This window comes from Octodon degus, unplaced genomic scaffold (genome assembly GCF_000260255.1).
Source record: "Octodon degus isolate 3935 unplaced genomic scaffold, OctDeg1.0 scaffold00213, whole genome shotgun sequence".
Classification (NCBI taxonomy): domain Eukaryota; kingdom Metazoa; phylum Chordata; class Mammalia; order Rodentia; family Octodontidae; genus Octodon; species Octodon degus.
The window spans coordinates 3,568,400-3,593,399 of NW_004524789.1; the positions used below are offsets into that span (position 1 = coordinate 3,568,400).

At 38.0% G+C, this 25,000-nt stretch overlaps 1 protein-coding gene across 2 annotated transcripts in view; it reads right to left on the bottom strand.

The window, feature by feature from the left end:
- The window catches only part of Foxp2 (forkhead box P2), a 271,499-nt gene that overhangs the window by 11,390 nt on the left and 235,109 nt on the right, over positions 1–25,000 (bottom strand). For both annotated transcript variants that reach the window (XM_004644865.3, XM_023705056.1), the window contains exons 11-16: positions 24,388–24,589; positions 23,239–23,315; positions 22,998–23,099; positions 20,474–20,595; positions 19,134–19,203; positions 18,222–18,385 (exon numbers count right to left, since the gene is read on the bottom strand). In XM_004644865.3, the coding sequence (XP_004644922.1) occupies positions 18,222–18,385; positions 19,134–19,203; positions 20,474–20,595; positions 22,998–23,099; positions 23,239–23,315; positions 24,388–24,589 (737 nt within the window). The remainder of the gene's footprint in view (positions 1–18,221; positions 18,386–19,133; positions 19,204–20,473; positions 20,596–22,997; positions 23,100–23,238; positions 23,316–24,387; positions 24,590–25,000) is intronic.

Below are 25,000 nucleotides of genomic sequence, written 5' to 3' on the forward strand. Positions count from 1 at the left end.
TACACTATCTATGCCTACTGATCGATAGAATCATTGTCAACAAAAAATGAAATTTCTATTATGATTATCTTACATGAGTAGCACTTTATTATCTCATTATTAATTTTCTGAGTTGGGGGACTCAAATTGAACTACCTTTTCACTTGCACATTGCATGCAGATTTAGAAAAAAATGGAATAAGATGAGACTGCACACCTACTGGGAGTCCAGGGTATAAATTTGTCTCTTCTGTGGTCATTAGCAGTTTTTTTCTCCTCTGTCCCTCATCATAGGTTAAGAGGACCACTGTATTTATTCTTGAAACAATATCCAAACTATGTATTTATTATATACACTGTTTATCACTGTTGGATAATTCTAGGAATAATACTCTCCATTACCATAGAAATAGCCTTGGCAATGCAAATAAAAGAATCCCTTTAAAGAAACTCCCCTCCTTGTGCTACAAATTTATCATAGACCCACTTTGCAAGTAGAATTATTTCAATATTTTTAATAAGGGTATGATATAGCACAGTAAATTTATGTATTCAGTATTTTGATTAACTTGTGTGTGTAATGTAAAGTAATGCCGGCGAGTCTAGACACCTCATTCATAATCTTTAGTCATGCAGCATTGGCCAAGTGGTCAAGCCTGTGGCACTTAGCCATATAGTGGGCTAAAGGGTAAAATGCTCAGCACAGAAGCTGGGCTGCTTTACTATGAACTCTGGGACTTTAGAGAAGTTATTTACCTCCCTTGTTTCTTTATCCATGAAGCAAAACTAAAACAGTATGTATCACAACTGTTACGAAGGGTAAGTGAATATATGTGTGTGTGTGTGTGTGTGTGTGTGTGTGTGTGTTAGATAAGGCATGACAAAAATACGCGTCACGTTCATCAGATGCCTGGAATTGGCATTATTGAGTAATGACTACCTACATTTTTCAAAAATAATACTTAAGGTAACAAAATAAGAAGAGCAACATATACATTATATTACTGTAATTATTCAAAAAAGTATTAGGCAACATATTATTGATCACTAAAATACTAAGTTTAGTTCCCAGATTAATTTTTAGTTATATAGGAGGGCTGGGGTGATTGCACTATTAATTTCAATCATTTTTTTGAAAGTAGCAGTTAATGTTTAAAAGTTTTACTTTGATTAATTATATGCTGATATCTGTAATCTGAGCACCCCTATTGAGGACAGCCATGTGCAATGGAGAGACCATGGTTGAATACCTTTCATCCTGTTCTTTTAAATATGTATCATCTCTAATGTCTTATCTATTATTATTGTTATACTCCCTTCAAAATAAACTAAAAAATAAAAAGTAAAAAGAATACAGAAAGAAATTAAGGTTTATTGAGAGGAAGAGTTAATGTTTAATTGCTTAATCTTGCTTGCACACCTATATTTGGTAATCCAAGCAACAAATTTCCTGAAAACAATAAACAATACAACAACCATTGTTCATTTTCTGCTCTTGTTTGAAATTCTGTACCAATTTTTTTTTTGTTTATGTTGCTTTGTTTCTGTCTGTTTTTGCTGTTTTTGTCTTTATTTTTCTTCTTTAAAAAAAAAAAAATATTCCTAGCTCACTCAGAGGGTAAACTTCAGGGAAGCACTGTCAGCGACTCGCCCTGCGCACCGCGCATGCTCCTGGCTGTCTGTCACTGGCTTGTCATTAAAACCGTTGGCATGTCTGCCTCCCGCAGTTCAGATGTGCATCACATTTGCTACTCGTGGTGAAAGTCTGTGACTTTGACCATTTATTTATTTATTTTTATGTATCTTAGCACAGGTCTACAGGATCCCACTACACCGATCCGACTCGCAGTGAGCCTCCTGTTTTCAGCCTCCCAAGCGCTGGGATTACAAGCGTGCGACACCACACCGGATCTCAGTCGCTGTCTCAGGGTGGCATCCTGGACACTGAAACCCAGTTCCTGACTCTGCATAAGCAGGGACTTTGATAATTTATATAGTAAGCTAAAGAAACGCTAAATAAGGTCAACCAAAAATTAAGAGCTGTAAAGCGCAGGCACCCGGGTTTGATCCCTGGTACCACATGCCTCTCAGGCCTATGAACCACACGTATGCTGTGGAGGCCCTAGAAGCTGGGTTGGGGGCGCATGTCTGTAATCCCAGCACTAGGAAAGCTGAGATAGGAGTATCGCTGTGAGTCAGAGCTGCACAGTGAGACACTATACCAAATAAATAAATAAATAAATAAATAAATAAATAAATATTTACAACTGACTGGGGTTTGATCCCTAGCACCAAAAGCCCTGCTTGGGCCGTGGAGATGGCTCAGTGGAATAAGTGCTTCCCTGGCAAGTGCATGGGCCTGAGTTCAATCCCTGGTTCTGCCAAAAAAGAAAAAAAAAGAAACAAAGAAATATTGAGCATCTTCTACATAAAGAACAAACGGCACTTTTAATATCTATGAAAGAACTTGTAGTCTACAATGGAAGAAACACATACTTTAAACTCGTTTCACTGGACTTAAGTGCCCAGAGAGAAGCAGCAATTAAGTAATACAAGAACAAGTTAAAAACTAGGAGAGATTAGAGGTCTCTCGGAAAAGCTCCAGCGCTACAACCACACTAAAACACATGTGTATTCCTGGTGGAGTGCACACAAGGCAGTGAAGCAAGAGCAAGCTCAAGTGGAAGAAGGAGAGGAACTCCTGGCCGTCCTCATTCTATGCCCATTTCTGGATTTGAAGACATGCCCTAGAATGGGCCAGGCAGTCTTCAGGCCATTTTCCTTCCATCAAATCCAGATTGATGCACTGTTTCCTGTAGCTTGGGACTCGATGTGACTTTATATTAAATACTAGCTTTTGCTAGAGCCCTTAACAATAAGTAGAGTAGAAGCTATTTCAAACATGCAGGACTGGTTATTTCAGAAATAAAACACATGATAGCATCTGAAATATGGAGGACTTACTTTTTAAAATACTTATGAGGAAAAAGAACTACTGTTGTCACTGAGTCTATCGTCTCACTTATGAAATACTGAAAAAAGAATACTGAGTACACCAATTTTCAGCCTCTCTTACGGAGGATGTCTGAGGACTTGGGATTAGACGTTTTTCCAAGCCATTCCCTTTTTTATAATTATAAAAAGTTACTGTTTGTTGGAAATAAAATGAAAAATCTATCCAAAAGACACATCTAAACGCTGGCGCTAGGAGTGAATATGGACAATCATAACTCTGTTGTACTGTTTGCCAGCTAATAGAAGTAAGGCATATCCACAAGTAGCTCTGACGTAAGCCGAAAAGCGATAGACACCATAGTAGAGAAAGTGACAGTGCAGACACCTGGACAATGAGATCAGTGGATGGTCTGGGAAAGAGGGGATGCCACTTCAGTAGGCTTTGAAACATCTGAGAATTTTCATTATGCAGAGATGAGAGAAAGGACCTTCTGAATGGAAGGAGATAAAATGGAGACTCTTGGCTGTGCCGCGGGAACCCTGAGAGCACACTGAGGTCATGAAAAAAGTCTGCTAATAAGAAAAAAGTTAGAAATGCAGAACGAGGTCAGATGGCGAAGAGCCTTGAGTGGCATTTTCTAAAGCATAAATTTATTCCCTTTCAACTGAAAAGGCTACTGATAGTTTTGCAATAGGAGTATGGAAAGACAGAAGGGTCAGAATTATTATTTTGTAAAACATAAATGGAATGCAGGAGAGTGGAACTTGTGCTACGGGTCAGGATCTCACTAAAACAATGTAAGACGGTAATGTGGCCAGGATTTTAAGAGGATTAAAAATGTTGGATTGCAGGAAAGATTTTAGATTCGGATTGCATTTATCGTTCCTCATCTTGCATGCATGCAGTTGTACTCTTCTGCTTTACACTCCTCCAAGAGGCAGGAGTGACGACATCTGTGAAAATAAAGAAAGTGGAAACTGAGGGTGACTTTTCCTGAATCTGACATAATTCTGACAAGTTTTCTATTTTTCATTTTAATTGCTAAAAGAGAGTGGGGGGGAAAGAAATTTCAGAAAGTCTGAATAACAGGAATGAATGTGAGAATATGTTGAAAATAGATTGCAGCAATCCGCCTCGTGATTAGGGCAGCAAAAGCAGCACAGCCACAACAGTGGACTTAGTGTCTGAAAATTGCACCGATTTCGAATTTTTAGTCTGTGTATTCTGCCACCCTAAAGAAAAATAGATCTTAAAAATGAATGTTTTCACAAAAGTGCATACGTTACTGCTATCTCCTATGTGAAAAACATATTGTGTATTTTTTTCCAGAGAGGTGTAACAAAAATAAAAAGACTTTTTTTTTTAACCTTCTAAAATTTAATTCTGGGTTGGTATCTAAGTTGTGAAGCTCACGTTTTCACGGGCTGTCACGCAGTGTTTCCATTCATATACACAGTGTGTAATTTTTTATATTATTATTATTATTATTATTATTATTATTATTATTATTACAGGGCATCGCTACACAGCTCAGACTCATAGTGATCCTCCTGTCTCAGCCTCCCCAGTGCTGGGATTACAGGCGTAAGCCACCATGCCCAGTTTTGGTGGCTGGCATAGCATGCCTAGGTTCTGGGGCTAGCACCATATTCAGTATCAGGGATGGAACTTGGGACCCTGCACACAGAAAACTGTCATTATATGTAATCACCCTACTGTGTGCTGGAGCGTCAGAACTTTTTACAAAGTAGACATTTTTAAAATGAGTATCATACAAAATAGGATAGATATGCAGCTATTTTCTCTTAATTCAATGATAAGAAACATTTGTACTAATAGTGCTTGGACAGGATATCATGTCTGCGTCTTGTTACTATGAATACCTACTATGAAAACAACAATATGTATTGTACTAATTATTGTAACTGTCCTACTAACCTGTTTTGAAACTGTCTCGTTGCTATTTGTTTCTCAGTAAATTTAATAAAAAAATAAATAAAATGGGTATCACATACTCCTGGAAATCCAGTTATGCAGCCCAAACAGTGTATGTTCTTAACGCCCATGACATACCAGTCGTTCGGAGATTAATAAGCTCTAATATATGGCTTCCAGATTCCCATCCAATCTCTTCCTGCCGCTGTTGCTTGCCAGGCAGACGGCCAAGGCGGAGGCAGCAGACCTACTGCCATCTCATCTCCGAGTAAGACGGGCCGTTGCAGCAGCCTAGTCCTAGAGCTGCACGTCCCTCCCGGGCTCCTTCACTCCGCTGGGCAGCAGATCAGAGCACGGACGGCTGCTGTTTGTAGGCAAACGGCTGAGTATCATCATGTCATGAACCTCAATCTAAAAACGTCTTTCACGTGAAACCCAGCTGAAAACTGCATCCTTCGCCAAGGCTGGCTGACTCCCTGCGCGCATGCCCGCGCGTGCGTCCGGGACTCTGCAGAGTGTTTCCAGCCTCGCCACCTCTTTACGTTTGGTTGCTATCGTTTTGGGTCCTCACCCTCCTCACAGGGCTTTGCTCCTGCAAACATACGTTATCTACCACAGTCTGTAGCGCAGCATGGTGGTCAGTACATGCTTTACCAAAACAAATGACATTTGTCTCTGGTTATTCAACCCGGCAAGGCTGCCCCTGTATGAATTGCAAAAAGCAGTTGATTTTTACATTCTGTTTAACCTCTAGTTTATTGCCACCTTCAGTAATGGTATAGACCCAAACTACAGAAAATCAGCTATGGTACTACAATGATTTGTGGTCTAAATTCCACAACGAATGTTCCAAATGTTTCACAACACTTGTTGTGAAATTTATGAGAAGCGAAGGCTCCAGTAAAAGGGAGGAGAAATGTTAATGTTTGCCTATACCCTAAAGCAAAGAGTTAAATTACAACAGACAGTTTATCTTTTGAGATTGTGGTCACACAATCCCCTAGAGGAATGTAAATTGGATTCACTTTCTTCTTATGCAAGACTAAGGAAAATATTCCTATTTGTCTTCAGAATAAGAATGGGTTATGAATAAAGTTTTCAAAGTATATTTATGAAAATAGATGTTAAACTGTTGAATGGCAATGCTGTGTTCTCACATTTCCTTATATAGGTATTGTCAAATATAATAAACTATTTTTTGATCAGTATCTATGAGAAACTCAGGGTCATAATGTAAATTTGATCAGGATTTTTTAGAAGTGTCATACTTATTAATGCTGTAAAACTAGGACTCGGCATAACTCAGTGGTAGAGTATTTGTTTCCCTAGAAGATGCAAAGCCTTAGGATCAGCACTTAGCACTACAGGGAAAACAAAACAAAACAACAAAACAAATCCCCAAACATAAAGCTAGCAATAGAAATGTAAAGTCTTAAGTCTCATGATAGATAGCAGATATCAATAAATGGAGCTTAAAAACAAAACAAAAATTTGGCTCATATGGATGACATGGAAAATTTGGGGCAATGTAAATTTTATTAAAGATTTAGTAGTCAAGGCTATATTTCAGGCTAGATTAAAAATGTTTTTATGTGATTCAATCATTATAGGCAATTTCTTTATAACCATTTTCATACTGTCCTAATTGAGAAAATCTTTGATACACATAACATAACACCAAAGATTATAAAAAAAGATCAGTAAATAAAACAATAAACAAAACAAAAAAGGGGAATATAAATATAGGGCCATTTTGTAGTGAAAAAAATCTATAAAGATACCTAGGATAGATATACAGCCACTTTCTTTTACTTCAATGAGAAGAAATGTTTGTACTAATAGTGTTTAGACAAGATATCATGTCTGCATCTTGTCCTCTGAATAACTACTATGAAGACAGAGATGTGCAATGTATTAACTATTATAGCTGTCCTACTAACCGGTTTTGAAACTGTTTCACTGCTATTTTATCTTTTTTCTCATTGAAATGAATGAACAATTAAAAACGAAAAGATCAGCAAACATAATTTTACAAAACAAAATGATAACATATTTTTTAAAATCTCATAAAATTATTTATCCTGTCTTAGCATATTTGAAGGATATGATGTGTTTTTTTTTTTTTCAGTAATTTTGGGTCATTACCCTAAAAAAAGATTCCTTTAGTAATACTAAAAAGAGTAACATAAGAAAAATTAAGGTTTTTGAGCTTGAGTTTTACCGTAAAGACTGCTATCATTTGACCCAGTTTATCAATCTTTTGTAAGATGAACTAAAACATACAGTGTTTCAAGAAACATATTTAAATGTATTATTTCCTCTCGATACACTGTATGCACTTGTTCACATGATCTTAAATCCCTTGAATTTAGTGTATCATTCCTATGCCTATTAAGTTTAGTTTAAATATCTTTAAATTCTACTTCATATATTGATTAATGCCAACAGAATATATTTATGGTCATTCAAACTCTCTTTTGCCTTCTATCACTGTTCTGTCCTAATGGCTAATTAATAGGACTTAAAAACATCAAAACACACTAAGCATAGACATAAGTATATGCAACTCTATTGATTTTCATAGGTTTTGACCCTTTTACAAAGTAGCATCAAAAATTTCCTAGTTTAGGGCCGGCCAAATAGCTCAGAAGATTAAAGCGCCTGCAAGCAGGTGCAGGAGCTGGGGTATTGATTCCCCAGGAGCTGGGGTATTGATCCCGGGCCTGCCATGCTGACCCCGCCCCCGGGGGGCGCTGACACAGCAGTTGAGACTGGGCATCTGGGCATGGCAGCGCGCCCCTGTGATCCCAGCTCTTGGAAGGCTGAAAACAGGCGGATCGCTATGAGTCCGATCTAGTAGTGAGACCCTGAACACCCTGTAGATCCTTCCCTAAAATACAAACAATAATAATGATTTCTAGTTTAAAGCAAGTAGCAGGACAAGATGTGGTTTTCTTTTAACTATTTATAATTTTTGTTTTAGATTTGGTACACGACTATTGAATGTACAGCGATAATTAGTGGTATATATACACTTAAAATAATCAGAATATACAATGGACATAGATTTAATTGTCAACTTCATATGTACTTAAATATATTTTCATTCAATTCAGTCCATTTTGCCAATGGCAAAACCCTCATGCTCACCACGCAAAGTTTTTGGAAGGAAAACAAATCCCAAAATATCCCTAAGCATGGAGCTGACTAAAGTAGGCTTAACTTCTTTAAGCTCGACTGCTGTTTTCTTTCCTTTGACTATCTGATGTACAGTGACATCCACATCATAGAAGGTCTAATTACATGAAAAAGAAGACGTTAAAACATTTCTTCTAAAATGGATTTTTCACAGCAAAATTGTACGAATGGATGTTCGTTTAAAACACATAAGAAAATAGAACCTTTAGATATTGCATTTTGCTCCAAAAGAAATGATGTTTTACAATTTGACGGTAGATTTGTAAAAGTTAGAAGCTTAGTTACCACAATTATATTAAGTCAGATGAAAATGAGAAACAATATTTCCTAAGCATATAATTCTCCTAGAAAGATCTTTTTGTTTTCTAGTATAGGAAGTATTTTAGTTTATTTAAAGTGCTATAGAATTAAGTTGATAATGTAAGTAGAATTAAGGTTTTTAAATAGGAAAGCTTGCTTTGAAACAAAGTATTCTGTTAATATTTTTTTTTGAAATGAGAGTCTTTTGCAGGTTAAATTGAATTGTTATTTTTAGTCTTAATTCACTTTATTCTACTTAAAATTTTGAGCTTTTGAAAGGATACTCGAGATATTCATAGTGAAATTTAAAGTTTTCCTTATAAGCAACTTTAGAGAAACAATTCTCTAATCATTTAGAACTGAATACGATATATAATTAAATCAGCTACAAGTTGAAAACCAATTCTCATGAATAAAAATCATACAATGAATTACTATCTTTGTTCAACTTTTTCCAATTTTTACCTTTTGAGATTGCTTCATGTGAGCGTGTATTCTTGCAGTCAAACTCAGGACCTTGTGCTTGCTGGGCAGGCGCTGTGCTACCTTATCCTGGCCCTATTTTGGGCTTTATTTATTCTTTTTCTTTTGTTAAAGTGAAATGAACTTTGGTTGCTTAGTTTTAAAATGCCTGTGTTTTAGAAGGTTTTTAAAAATCCTTTTGTAGATTAAAATACACCAATCCTAAAATTTCAGTATTGAATAAGTTGGTATTCATCACGCATTTACATGCAGCTGCTGCCATACATTGATACTCAGATTCATTGCTTCAGCTCCAAGAAAATAAAAATTCTCTTTCTCTCTCTCTCTCTCTTTTTTTTTTTTTTTTTTTTTCTCTCTCTCTCTTCCTTCCTTCCTTTTTTTTTTTTTTTTAATTTTATGTATTTGGTACAGGTCTCACTAGTGATCCTCCCCAGCGCTGGGATTACAGATGTGCACCACCGCGCCCGGACTCTGCTGTTAGCTCAGCGCGCCCCAGGGGCATGTGGTGCTGGGGACTGAACCATAGTCCCGGCTATCTCCCTGGCCCCTCTTTATCTTTAATGGAAAGGAAAACACTCAAAGAAGAAATCAAGAGGAGATTCCAAAATTGGAATGTACAAATGATTCCCTATTCCATATAAGCCAAGTATAGCTTTTTGTTTGTTTGTTTGTTTTTAATCAGCACAAAATACCCAACTAAATTTTCCACTTTATTTTTTCCTGGCTAGAGAAAGAAGAAAAACTTTAATTTTTACTTTAAAGCCAAAATGCAACTTTGATATATTTAATAAGTCTTATTCTCCTTTCCTCTATTTTCTAAATACTAAGCCCTTTAATGTTTGATCATAAAGAAATATTTTTAGATAATTCTTGTAAATCTTCCCTTTGAAGATATATTTCCATTCTTAATGATGCACCTGATACTCCTATCTTACAGCTCATTAGATCAGACCTGATGGTCTAAGGAGTTTCAAAATTCCATTTAAATCAACAGAAATTTTAAGAAATATATAAAAATGTATGTTTAAGTTTACAATACATGGTTTTATATACTGCATATCATATAATCAAAATTTCTTTAAGTGCCTGTCCTTATGTTCAACATTATATCAAAATTTATTCATGTTTATCTAATAATGTTTAAAGAAACTGAATTTTACATGACTTGGGGGCTTCCCTCCAAGCAATTTCATGCAGTTTTGCTGTGTCCTGTGGTTCTTTCAATCTTCTGCTTTCCGGGAATGTAACCTACTCCGCTTCCTAACATGGCCCATAAAATGTTGCCCATTCTCTTCTGCGTCTTGGTGAAGCTACCTTCAGGCCCAGCTCTGCGAGGCTCCTGTCCACCTGAGTTTCCTGAGGCTGTGTCACCAGGCTGCCCTCTGAGAACGACTGCTCTTCTGGAAGTGTTTCTCTCTCAGATTAAAGCACAGGGCTTTAAACATGAGAAAGGAACGGGGAATACAAACAATCCAGCCTTTTATCCCAAAGCCAGGCAATTGCTGCTTCTCTCATTTGCTAATTAACAAAAGAGACCTTAGGCGTAACGTTGCAAGGGTAACTGTATTGATAAAAAGATAATGTGTAGCCCGCCTTTCAAGTGTCTTGGCTGATTTTATTCTCAGCCTTGCTTTCAGATGAAAAGCAAATGAAAATGGTAGTTTTCGGTAGTTATGTTAAACCATTTGATCATCTGTTGCTTATATAAATTATACTAATTATGTACATTATTTAATTCTAACCTATGATAGAAACTGTTTGTGGAACTTGGCAAATTTGTCCTTTAAACTGTGTTTACTGCGTTGGAAGTTTTAAGCATAACATATTACTCGTGTGAATGGCAAATTTTAGTTGCTAAGTAGTAAGTATATGTTCAGTTCTCAAGTCTCATATGAAAATAAAGTTCCACCTTTTATTTCCTTCCTAATCTAGAAGAGAAAATTAGTATTGAAATAATATTCATTTTTTAAACAATTTTGTCAACGACTCTTTGACCTTTAGAGAAAAGAAATTTCTAAGGCTCAACTAGTGTCGGTAAAATGCAGATATGTCTTCTAACAAAGTATCTTCTTTAGATATAAAACAGGAGCAGTAAGCTACAAAACTATCAGCTAAAGTTGTCTGACACACTTTGCCTAAATTATGGGATTTCACACCATGGATGTCAGAAAGCATCTCTATAGTTCTATAAAAATCCTTCAAAACCCTATAGGAACCCACAAATTTTCACAATTGGCACGGTAGGGATATAACACATTTGAGCTGAAGGTACTGTACCTCTAGGAGGATCTTTTTATTAAGAGGACTAGAATGAGCTGTTAAGTGCCACATACGGGGACTGGAATAATGTAAAAAAGAACAGCAGCTACTGATCCACACTTGTAGTGCTTTAAAAAAGAGGTGAGATGACAAAGAGCTTGCTTGGCATCATCGGAAGTTCTGTACAATCACTTTGGAAAGCAATCTCAAAGCTAACTAGCAAAGTTAATGAAAAAGTTTAGAGATTAAATAAAAATGGAATTACATCGGAGCAAAAATTATAAGAGGCCAGAAAGGTTAAGAGGAAAAAAAAAAATTAAAGGTGACTGAAAAGGTGTTAAGAAGAAAAATCTATGACAACATACATGAGGTCCAAAACCGCTTTTATGTTTAGACCCTCGTATGCAACATAATGACCCAAAACATCAGCAGAATAGGACAGGCTGGGCAGGAATGAAAACAATGAGAGAACATTTCCTTTGCTTGAGGTGCCAGACACTTTCAACTGCTCTCCTCTGAGGCACTCTAATTTCAAATGCTTTTGTCCACAGAAAGAGATCTAAGATCTGTAGGGGTTTGATAGAAAATATCACCCACCAAAGGTGTGGGATCTGCAAATTCTACATGTGCCTACAAACAGCAATTTAAATTTTAAGGTAGCTAATGAGACTGGGAAGAACAAAAAAAAGTAGGATCGTATGCCTGCATAGTTTTGCTACATTAAGATTTTCAGCAATGGTTTCCAAAGTGATTTCTCGGGTCCCTCCAAGCTGTCTTTGGCGGCAAGATGTTATTGATCAGAGAAAGAGATATCAATACAGCAATTTCAAAATGGAGCTTCTCAAGAAGCCGAGAACACTGCAAAGGTTATTGGGACAACTGTACAGAAAGTTTTGAGGCACTGAGAGGATGCATTCAGTCTTCTGAACTCTACTGCAAATGTGTTCTTTACTGCAATCCTGAAATAACGCCATATTACTCCTCTTCTGTGACAGCTTTCCTGTCCTTATGCTAAAGTTTAGCTTCTAATGATACAACGCTTTTCTTTTCTATTCTTCAGTAGATTCTCTGTAGGATGCTCATGCTGTCTTAGAAGATCACCAACGCTCAGACTTTAAACATTCATTGTAATAAGAGGGAGAATAGAAAGGTTAGTGGTAACTAATGGAGACTATTTAGCAAGCAGAACTTTTAAATGACACAGAGGCTGATGGGATTCAGGATGACACATAAGAAATGTTCTAAACACTTAATAGTAGGAGACTCTAATACTCAGAAAGGAGAATGACACGACAAGGGGTAGCTCTGTGTGTAAAGTACACCAGCTTGGGAAGAACATTCATTTGATGTTCAGAAACAGAATTTGAAAATATAAGAGTGGGAATTTCATTTAACATTTTGGAACAGAAGTAAAAATGAAAATCTGAGTGAGTTTATTGAACATGTGAAGAAAGAATTGTTTAGAGAAAGAGAAAAGGAGCTGTGTGTGGTGGCGCACGTCTGTCATCCCTGCACTCAGGTGGTGGCTGAGGCAGGAGGATCGTTGAGAGTTCGAGACCAGACGGGGCTCCAAAGTGAGCTCGAAGCCAGCCTGAGCTGCTGCTTAGTGAGGTCCTGTCTCATCAAAAACAAACAAGCAAACAAACAAACAAACAAAAAGCAACACAGTTAAACTAGCCATGGCCAGTACCTCACTGGATTCTTCTTTTTGCCTCCAATTGAGGAGGAAAAAAGAAATTGGCTATCAGTGAACATTCACCTTGTAGCTCTAGCCCAACATATTTCTTCTTTTTCATTCATTTCAGCCTAACACAGGAGGACAATGGATGTTGAAGTTGTCTCGATTTGAACAACATCAGTCTTAAAAGTAGTTTTAAAAAAGTAAACAGCTATAAAAAGTAGGAGCTTCAGGTAATTTTTGATCCATATTTATGGAGCTCCGACAAAGCAGACAACAAGAATACTAGCGCAGCATTGGGCAGCAAGTGCTATAAACTGTAATAATGTTCCGCTCAGACTCTTAGAAGGAAGCATCGTTTGCATTTGTTCCTCTTCTACGTGGTTCTAGAACTCGTCACACAGCAGTGACATATATCTAAAAGGAACAATCATGCACCTGCTCGAATCAACAAATAGTTGACTAGAAAGAGACAAACAGGCCTCAAAAATATGGATACAATGCTACATGGCTTTAATCTTTGCTACTTTTTGCTCCAATCACTTTGAACATTCATCTGAGATTTATATTGCAAGATTCCAGGATTTTTACCTTCTAATTTGCCGTCAACAAGATAAAATGTAACTGAGTCAGGGAAGATAGTCACAAATGAGGGGAAGCTGCCAGAAAGCTCCTAGTCACATAAATTTGGACAGCTACAAAGCACAGTAATCTAATAATTTGGAGTAAAAATTAAACTTCAAAAGTGTTTTCTATTAATACTTTGAAAGAGAATCTCTTAGTTCCTGCATAAAAGTGAACATCATATTTATCTTTTCTATCTAACACCTCTTTTATTCTTTCTTTTTCAGGGTTCTAGGGAGCTCTAAGTGTTATTTGTACGATTACTGCTTTTTAAGTTAAAATATTTCTAATGAAATAGCATCTTCAATGTGATTGTGATGCATTTCCATTTCATTGTAAGCTCACTGTCTACAGCAGAGTGTGTTCGACGATTCGCACGCCGAAAGATGTCTAGAACATGGTCTATTTCTTGAGAAACTTTCCATGGAGCTTAAGGCTCTCCACCGAGGAGCAGGCATGCACACATGAGTGTGCCAGGCTCTAAGGCATGCGTGTGGGCAGCCCCCCCCCCACACACAGTCAGATCCAGATCATGGACTACAGGGTGAAAGCTTATACTCAGAAAAATAGGGAACATGATCAATGTAAAGGATGAAATTTATGTGTGAGAAGGCAGGGAAGCCAGACCATAGAGGGACAAAAGGCAGAGAGCCAGAGCAAAATAAACATGCTAACTTGGAAAGCCTTCACTCAAAGAACTGTAAAAAGTTGGGAGGGCAGGAAAGGGCTAAAGTACAGAGCATGTAATATGGGTGGGAACTGAGCACCTGCTGTTCTGCTAAAATAAATTTTCAGAAGCATTAACGCAGTAAACTAGTATTCCATACTTCTCATACTTCGAAGTTATCCACAAGCCCGAGATACATAGTTATATTCTATATTGAGTTTGCTATTATGAAGTTGAATAAAATGAACTGTTTTTGCCTGTTTCCCTTGAACCTAAGGATATGTAAATTCTTTGATTATATAAGTAAAATTCTGGACTAGCTGTTTTCCTCTTCCAGACTGCTTTGGGCCCTCTTTCTCTGTGGGAGTTCAGAGTGCTGAGATTTTTCCTCTGTTTCTATTGGCTCCTGCCATTCAGGGGTTTGTCACTCTGGTATTTCTCCTATCAAATTCTGGCTATTGTAGTCTTAGTTGTATATTTAAGCCACAGCTGACCAAGAATCATCCTCTCCCATTCTCTCTAAATTCCAGAATATTTTGCTAGCCATAAGCAAATCCTAAATTCACACGTAATTAAATCAAGATGTATTTGGTACAATTTCACATAATTGCTCTTCCTGAAGCACAGCTCTGAGTGTACCAAACTGAAATTTATAACACCAAGAAGCTCCTAATAACTAAGAGTTGTGTGCATGCTGCTTTAAGTCACCGAGCAGCTGGACCATCCTTATATATTCTCAATTCTACTGTCCTTGTTTAGACAAGGTATCATGTCTGCATCTTGTACTATGAATACTACAAGAGAAACACTATGCAAAGTATTAATTATTGGAACTGTCCTACTAACCTGATTTAAAACTGTCTCATTTCTACTGCTTTCTCAATAAAATTAATATAAAAAATGAAGAAAAATTCTACTGTCCTTTGTGCACTCTAAATTCCTGTTGAACCATACTCTCCCACATACTGCGGCTTTCCGATTCTTTGTGGGCATTGCTCTCACTCTGAGTTGTACATTGCCCAGAATTACACATAATGTTTTTCTTATATCAAAAATCCTTTATCTCATTTAATCTGAGTAATATGCTCCCCAAAAGATACTTCTCAGTCCATTTATTTCAGTTTCAAATAATATGCCTTGTGAATTACAAGGAGAGGCTGGAGGAAAAATGGGATTGTCTAGGAAACCACAAGTTTCTGGGATGCATACCAACATTAAAATGCAAAACAGCTTTTGAGCTTTTGTACTCTTATTTTCAGTAATGATGAAGTATTACAAGAGGCAATATAAATCCATACGTGGGTATAAAGCACTGTGAGAGAAACAGGAAACAAGTTTTAAGTGGCAGGTGCTGATTTCACTTATAAGAATGTTACGAGGTAGATACTAACTTTGCTTACCTCATGATCAGCTGAGAAAGCTGAGGAGGGAGAGGCTAAGTAACCTGTTCGTTCCCACTGGGCTAGCCTCACATGTGGTGCGTCAGGGATGGGAGCCTGACGGTGCCGTGCCAGGGCTCCTCCACAGACAGCTCTTGTAATCAGCACGCCCAGCACCCTCCAGAACAACACGGTGTGCGAATTCATGTCAGGACACACAAATATGTACTTGAAATGTTCCAGAATTTTCTATCACTTCTATTTAATTTCTAAAGAATTTAGAACTGTATTCAATTATTTGCAGCCAAATTATAATGGAGAGAATTAGATCAATGTTTTTCCTCAGCTTCATAATGGTATAAGAAGCTTTTAAGTACAGGCATCTTAAAACTTAAACAGGGTACTGAGGTGCTAGCCCAATCGATATCTGACGCCTAACATACAACAGTTAATAATAGCAGGCAAAACAGAGTCAAAGAATAAATACTGACTCAAGTTTTGGAAGGTAATTAAAATTGTAATTTTAATTTATATCATTTAGAAATAGACAAGATTTGAGCGGCCTCAAATTTTCACTTTTCTGAAATCAGTAGCCAAGAGAGATTTTCTTTTTATTTATGGAAGATCAACATTTTTCACATATACTAGTTCTTTTTTTTTTTGGTACTGGGGATCAAACTCAGGACCTTGTGCTTGGCAGGCGGGTACTTAAGCCACTGAGCTATCTCCTCAGCCCTATTTGTAGTAATTCTTAAGAGAAAAAATGCATGATATATTAGCCTGAACTATAGTAATTTTATAAATTCATAGTGGCAGTACATCAGGCATTAAATATAAAATTTAATATTTTTGTATATATTACATATACAATTTTATGCATACTATTATTTTTGAGATATATAAATTAAACTTTTATTAAATTTATAATAAAATTTTAAAAATCCCAAGCAGCAATTGCCAAATGAAGGATACTGCTAGCCTAACAGTAACACAGTTTATCCCAATTATTATTTCAGGTTCTAAAATGTAACATTTAATAAATTATTTTATTAAACATTAATTTTTTATGTTAATATTCTTAGCACTGGACAATCACACTTTTAAAATATTCTTCTTTCCCTACCATTCACACAGGGCTTGTCGCAGCCTCTAAAACTTGCCTAAGAACCAGGGGAGAAGCACTAACAGCCTACACGCTGAGGGACGGATTCCATTTCTCTGAGCGAGGTCTTTGTTTTTAAGGGAGGAAAACAGGACATGACCATTGCCGGCTCTGAAGCGTTACTGCTTCAGCATCTGGAGCAGGGCTGAGCGTCAGCTTGCTGAGGAGGACTGCTGTAAGCAAGGGGCCCGGCTGCCCAGGGACAGCCTGGCGGACAGGACCAGGCGGGGGCATGAAACCTTTGTCTGCTGGCTCATTTACCTTGTTTGACAGTGGTGAGCCTCTCGGAGCTCATTTTCATGTTCTTTCTACCTTGAGTTTTATTGCTTCTTTTGTATTATTTAATATGTCTAAAGACACTTCCAAAAGACAAATTTTTCCATTTTTGAAAAGTAATGGTTTGGAACCTGATGAAAGACACTCATGTACACAGTGTTTTTTTTTTTTTTTTCTTCCAGAGGTGACAGTAAAAGTACCATAAGGCAATTAAGCATGCTAAAAATGTCGCACAGAAAAAATGTTTTAGAAGTCAACAAATATCATATCTCATGAAAAGACATGGGCACGTATAAAGATTGTATCTCTCTTTTTGGTCTCTGACTAGATATACAGTTTAAAACATTAAAAGAAGAAGAAAACATAAAAATGAGGGAAAGCACTAATCCTATTTCATTAACTTGAAGTTAGAAGAATATGATGCTTAACTCAAAGTTGTATGAATTTGAGATACCGCTTCTTTTAACAGCTGAATAGTATATACATTTTATTATCCAGGTTCTAATTTGTCCCCTGGAATTCTGAGTTCTACCAGGGTCATTCTTCTTGGTAAACAAGCAACTGATGTGCTGACACTATTGAATAAGATCAGGCATTTAAAAAAGTGTCATACACATTTCTGAAATCCACAATACATCAATTTTTAATATTTCTAGTCTCTCAGCTCCATTAAAAAGATGGTAGGGGAAAGATTTTAGAGTAATTAATGATATAGTTAGCTGCTAAATATTAATAGGAATCGTAGTCTTGCATAAAATATAACTTATAAACCTTGCCAATACAGACGCACCAGTAATTAAAGTTGAATATGTAATTACACTGATTTATAAGACAGGCAAAAAGTTACACTTTACTAGCTTCTATGTAAACTGTGGGTAACAGTTAAACTTTGCATTTTACGGTTTATAAAAATGGGCAATGTCTTCACTACAGTTCATAAATGGTTTAGAGACCTGTAATAGTAGTAAAAATTACGACAACTTATTCCATCGTGAACATTCTTATTACGCCATCCACACCAAGCTGTGATAATGACCCATACGACACAGACTCATTTTGGACACTGCCCTATGCCCAAGAGAATGCTAGTGGTACTGAGAATTTGTTGAGGACTGCTGGAACAATAATTAGAAGGCACTGGTGAGAATTTATAGGGCACATCAAAATTAACTTTGATATACTTTTTTCACCTTGTGAACACAATCCAACTGAACGCCATCGACAGTTTGTATTTGTACACCACTGACACTTTCTGCAGACTACCACATTTCAGGGGCCGAGGAACGAGTTTCTTCCCCCTGAGGGAGTCCGTCGGCCACACTTACATGTGTGGCTGAGGCGAGCAGCCCGGACTGCTGTTCCCGTTGCTGTCGATGTGGTCCAGGGAGCCGTTGAGGTCCTCGTGCACAGCCTGCAGGAGGCCGCTGGATGCATTATTGATCAGCCCAGGGTTACTTAGCAAAGGTAAACTGCTCTCTGCCAAGGCAGCCTGGTGAGACAGAGAGAGGGTGAGGCAGCTTTCGAGATACCTTTCCAATAAGTTCTAAATGCATCTTCCTTGACTAGGTTCAACTTGTGCCACAGATTGCTTAGAGATTCTTAAATGCAGAGGAAAGACCACAATTCCTAATCGGCCACTCGTGGCAGACACTGTGTCGTGAACGCACAAACAACAGTTGGAGCAGCGGTGAACTTTCTCATTCGTGTTCCAACCTTTCGCATAATAAGATGTTGGATCCTCGCATGCCATGAAATACTCCCGGATAATATAAGCAGTTGCTCTGCTTTTTAAAAATGACCAGAACTTAGCTCAAAATAAAGAAGTCCTGACATTTGCCTCCTCTGCATAAAAATTATATATTATAATTAAACTTTAAAGTTTTTGCCACAAGCACCATGTTCTCCACCACTATGATGTGAAATCATTTATGACAGCCGGGATAAATATTAATGGATAGCGCATGCATTTGCAAAAGCTTCAGTATAGCAATCTGGCATTTGCAGGAAAACCGAGTGTTCCAGATTTTGCCACAGGGTGTCCTTCTTGCTTCTTCACATCAAAAGTAGCTTGAATTAGAACCAGGGCTTTTCACAGTGCTAGGTACTACAACTTACTTGGATGATAAACCACCTATTAAGAACCATCACAATCTTGCCTAAATACAAAGCATGCCAATAAAGGAGGCCAAAACAGTCAAATAGAATAACAATGTCAAAGTGCATTTAAGGATTAGTACCTGCAAACTGGCATTAAGAGCTGCTCCGTAACCTAAACTGGTAGGTATATTTTTTACTAAGGTTGGGCTTCTGGAAGAAAAAAATACACAGATGATTTATAAGTCAAAATAGAAATGATGTGGGTATCAGTCATCTCAGATCAAAAGGCATATTCCAGCTGGTCGTCTCCCATTGCACTACTCCAGAGCGGGGGTATTTAAGGTCATGGAAACAAGTTGATGTGGTTCAAACATAAGATCCATTACATACAGCTGGTCAATTGGCTCCAGAAATAAAGGAAACTTAAAGCTATGGTGCACAAGCAGAGCGGGGCATGACCCTGAACACCCCTACACCGATTTCGGCTGTGTCAAGGTTTCATTTTCAAGAAAACAACATCCATAAAAAATTTTTTAAAAATGTAAGTATACAGCACAATTACCAATTTGGTGTAATCAGGAAATAATTAATGGTTAATTTCTAGAACACCACGAATTAACATAACAAATTACCATAGTTAATTAAATGACAACATAATGGATTAACTATTTCTTGAATGCAGGAATTAGCACATACTTGAGTAGAGAAATCAAAACTCAAGGCCCAAGAGTAGATAAAACGCATTAAAGTCCTCTCTTCACTGAAGGCAGGAGTGGTTTGGGGGAGGAAGTTAGTGGTACATGGAGTTAATTAGGCACTAAATGTGCTCTATTACATTTCTGACTCCAGTTTGGCAGTCTCGTTCTCTAGAAAAAAAAAAAATTCAAACTTCCCAGACAGTAATTTTCTCTTAATGCCAGGCCTGATCCTCTCAGCTACATGATATAAGAAACTGTTAAAGTTTGGGGAAAAATTAGATAAATCCAAATAATAGTTTGCTTTGAGAAATAAAGACTACTTGGGAAACAAACATGGCTAGGCAAGGATTTTTTTGCTGTTGTTAATAAAGTTTTCTAAGATACTATTCATAAAAAGTACTCGTTAGGAAATAGTAGATTTTGCAACACTAGCTTTATTTTAAAATAGCCTTTTGTCCTTTACTAAAGGCTCCAGTGTTGTAAGAAAAAAAAATGAAGCAGATGTCTCCCTTTACAAAGCATATTCCTTCTGAGGTTTTTTTTTTTTTAATTCAAGTAATTTGCTGAATTGATTAGAAGAGTAACCCAAATAGTCTTGTGATTATTTTTATGGGGATACATTTGTTGGGTGTTGTTGATTTATGCCTTCCATGCCTAGGTTCACAAAGCAGCTGACTGCCAAGGGGTGCCATCAGCTGACTGCCTCCCCCGCAGCCCCAACTGCATGTGTGCAGCTTCCAGTGGGTGCAGGACACTGGATTACAAAACTGTCACAAACATACCCCGTTATCTTTTGTGATCTTCGCTTCTGGTATTCCACTTCATCCACAGTCCACACTGCCCCTTTTACATTTTCTACTCGAACAAAACATTTGTGCAGGCTAAGATTATGACGTACTGCATTCTAAATCAGACAGAAGAGAAGAAAAGGCGGCAAAATAATATTGTTTAATAAGGGAGCCCGGTGCTCCACATTAGTGGTTGTACTTGATCAGAGAGAAAAATCTTAACATGCTTAAGTATGAAAATCAAAATATGGCATGATATTATAAACCCCCAACTTACAAATTACTGGAATCTGCAGCTTGAACTTTGTGATAAGAAAACCTTCCAAGCTATTTTAATAATAGCTGTGTCAAAACCTTCCTTTCATTGAACTGGTCTAAATTGCAATATCTGTACAAATTACAGTATCTTTGAAAATGCCAGAACAATTAGGTCAGCTCTGTTGTGTCCCCGATCAAGCACTTGGGGATGGTTGAAATGTCCAAAGGAACCAGTCCTGCTTGAGGTATTAAAATGCTAAAAAGGCTACAGTGACAAGTGTTAATTTTGCACAAAGCTTTATGCAAATAAGCTCAAAGGCATTCTTTTCATCCCTGTAATAATGAAATGACAGAGTTTGTTTATTCTGTATTATTAGATGACATATGCAAGTGGCAACGTACCGGTCTGCCTGCACAATAAGACACACTTAGATTTCTTTTTTTTTTTTAAATTCCCAATAAAGTTTTTGTAAATGTTAAACTCGATTGAAAGTCGGTGCTGGAACCCAAGAGTACATTTTCTTCCCATAATGATTATGCAAACAGATGTTGTTGGCAGCTTTGTATTAGAGTAATTACTCAAAATTAACATTTTTAAATCAAATTAAGTCATTCCTAAAATTTTAACTATAATAAATATACAGTAGACAACATAATTTACCTTGAGTATTTTCCATAATTCAAATTATGAACCTAAGCAAATATTTCTTCCTGTCAAGGTACAGGGGCATATAACAAGTACTCAGAAATGACCTAATTCTTATTTTACAGATATAAAACAAAGTAATTTTGATGAAGATTTCTTTCTGTTTGCACAAAGACAAGCTTCTGGCCTGCTTTAAGAGAAGAATTCTTAAAAAAAAAAAAAAGCATAAGCAGATCTAGCATCTGACCTGAAATCCAAGGATTTGATTGATCTTAATGCCCATGGCTCTGAATATGATAATTTTAATATTAATGAGCAAATGAGCAGTTTTATTATGCATGCGATATAGTTAGAACTAATAAGCTGTTCAGAATGAGTTTTGCTGGATCCCCGAGCTGTAGAGATGAGAGCATGCTAAGACATTAAATCACCTTTCATTTCTTTTAAAATTTCTTTCAGTAAATCAAATGACGGAACGTTCACTACATCGTCTAATGAGTAACAAAAGAAAATGTAAACCTTCAACATAAATACGACTTAACTGAAAACCCTCTAAAATATATATTCTGCAGATTAGCGCTGACATTTTCGTACTATAAAATATATACCAAGGAGCTGTGTATAAATAAAGCAATTACATTCATTTACAGTACCACGTACTGTAGCAACTAATAACATCTAAACATTTTGTAAATTAAAAGCATTCTGAGCCTCACACCCATATATCTGTAATCGCCTGCCAGATTAATTTGCATTTTAAATCCAAATTAATTCACTTTAGCATATCTCACAGTCTAAAATTCTTCGTATGCTGATGAGTACTTTGCTGCTTCTATTCTTCTCAGCTACAAACATTTTCCCCTTTTGTACCAAATGGCTTGTGGCTAATTGATGTTTCTGACTGCTTTTTGAAATGAAAATAAAACAGTTCACTTAGTCTGTGCTGAGTACCCTTATCTTTCCAGACGCTGCTCTTTTCCAAAAATAGATGCACAGAACTAACATTTTTTTTTTTTTTTTTTTTAGCTCCTTGTAAGATCCAGACAATGAAGTTGTTTGGACAGGGATATAGATGAACCCTTTTGTCTAAGTAAATAAACTGCATTTATGTTCTGACAGGATAATATTCACTTTACTTTCTTTTAGTTCCAGCTGAGTAGCCAGTGTCCCTCACTCCCGTGGCAGCTCCTGTGTGTACGATGAGGGATGATGTGTACAGAAGGCGCAGACCAGGACAAAACCCACAGCCTCCGTTTGTTGCTCAAGCCAAACAGACATTTTTCAAACTAATTAGCCAATAATATGCAAGAGAAAAAGTAATATCCTGCGACTAACAAAGGTGTTGATGACTGAGTGCTCACACTGTAATTAGTGTGTCAGGCCCTCGTTTCTTCGCCAAGCCTCAGCTATTAATTGCACCAAATTAGAAAACTATATCAGAGGCAAAATTATTCTTTCACTTGTCATTTTGAGAGAGGGAATTCATTCCATTCAAGAGGCAGGTTAAAAAGAGGGGAAGCAGGTACTAATCTGCTTATGTCATGTAAATAAATGTTCTGGTGCTCTCTGGAAGGGGCTGTGTGAGGGATCTTGGAAGGGTGGGAGAGTAGTTACCTTCCAAGTTGCTGCATTCCGCCTGAAGTAAGCAAATGTCCGTGTAAACCAGCTATAAATTTCATTAAGTGTTAACTGCCTGTCAGACGACTCCATGATAGCCTGAAATGAGACAAGATACATAGTGACATAAAATAATGGTTTACTAACTAGACTGGGTGACACTTTCTCATCCAAGCCTTACTTTAAGCATTAATGAATTTTAATTTAATCAGGCAAAGTTAATTTTCCTTCTACTTACCTGCCTTATGAGAGTTGCATAAGTGAATGGAGGTCTGACATCTGCATTTTTATAAAATTCGTAGTTTGGGGCAATCTCTATAAAAATAAAAATCAGATATTAATTCTGCTAATAACTTGCGTTATATATAATTGATATTTTCATATCTTCCCTTAGCATTGGCAAAGTGATTCGGTGAGAAAGCCACCGACTAGCGGAAGCACCAAGCATGACAGTGGAATTGAATTATATGGGAAAGGCCATTTCTGACACGCAGTGCCCATGAAGCGTCCCCTGGTTGTGCTTGGACTTCAGGAACGGTGTGACCAGCTGGCCTGCGGATTTTTTTCCAGCAGCCAGGTCCTCTTTTAAGTGGGTGGCTTGGGCATGTTCTTACGTGGGCTTCTGCCCCCTGCATAAGCTTGGCGCTTTCCCTCTAATGCTTCTTAATGTGCAACAGGCTCAGCGCTCGGCCTCTGGGGCGCTCCGACAAAGGAGACCCAAAGCGCTCACAGCACCCAAGTTGAAAGTAGCTTCGCCATTTGTAAAAGGGGGCTCTGGGCTCAGACTGGTTGCGAAGTGTGTGGCTGTGATTAACTAGATACCCCTGGGTGGGGGACGGAGACCGAGCTGAGCGACACGGGACCAGGGAGAGGAGGCAGAGGCGGTGAGTTTCTAGTGTACGAGAACTTTGCCTCTCGGGATGCCTCGGGAGCCACGTGTCACTCGGGTTTGTGGCACTTCATTTAGGCAGCCCTAGAGGAAGACCGAGTCGCGCAAAGCCCAGTGTCCTGCCTAGAGCAACAGCACTTCGTCTACGGCCGTTTAAATGGCTCTTCTCCGATGGCTTTGCTCGCAGAAGCTGGATTGCGCTTGTCTGCGCTCGGAGATCAAAGGATCTCACGGAATCGAGGTGGCAACATGGGCTCTCCTGCCAGGTCATCTCGCAATGTCCCCAGCGGGGAGAGCTTTCCTTCCTGAACGACCACTCAGTTCATCACGGTGTGCTCAGGGACTCGCCCCTCTCCGCCTTTACCAGGACTGACACAAGGATCGCTCCACACATCACTGTCACCTCCGAGGGCGCTGCAGGGCTCGCGCGCGCACTGGCTCCGCCTACGGTTCGCCTCTCCCCAAGTAAAAGAGCTCGACCGAGCAGTCATAGCCTACCTGATGACATGGGAATGTTGTATTTGTCTGAATGTCGCCTTCGTATGGCTCCCACATTGGGCACACTGGCTGGGGTGATTACTGAGGGTCCCTGGGTAATCGGGGTGACTGGGGCCGTTGGTGTGGTAGGGGTTTGAGGTAAGCTCTGTGGGGAGGTCTCCAACATGTTCTTCGACATGGTGACACTAGACACCAGATTTAGCTGCAAAGCCCAAGAGAAGGGGCAGGAAAAAGGTAGAGACAAGAGAAAAAGACTTAAAAAGGTTTGACAAATGAGAGTGGTTTCACTTCTACAGCTGTGCTGCCACTAATAAGCTGCAAAAGGAAGCAGCCAATCTCAACTAATTACAGGATGAAATTGTATCATAAGAACTCTAATTAGAGGATGCTGTTAGAGGTTATCTAATAATCTACTGCAATGTTACTTAGGACTAACTCCTTGTCCTACCAGAATTCAGCGAGACTCTAGTTCCTTAAATAAAAGCCAGTTGCTGATTATTGACTGCCCCTGTTGCTAAACAGGTCTAGCCCCTGGTGAAACAACAGCAGCAGTCACGGAAGATGCAAGCTTTTCAGCCAATAGTACTTTTAAGTAAGTTGCCATTCTGCTGCT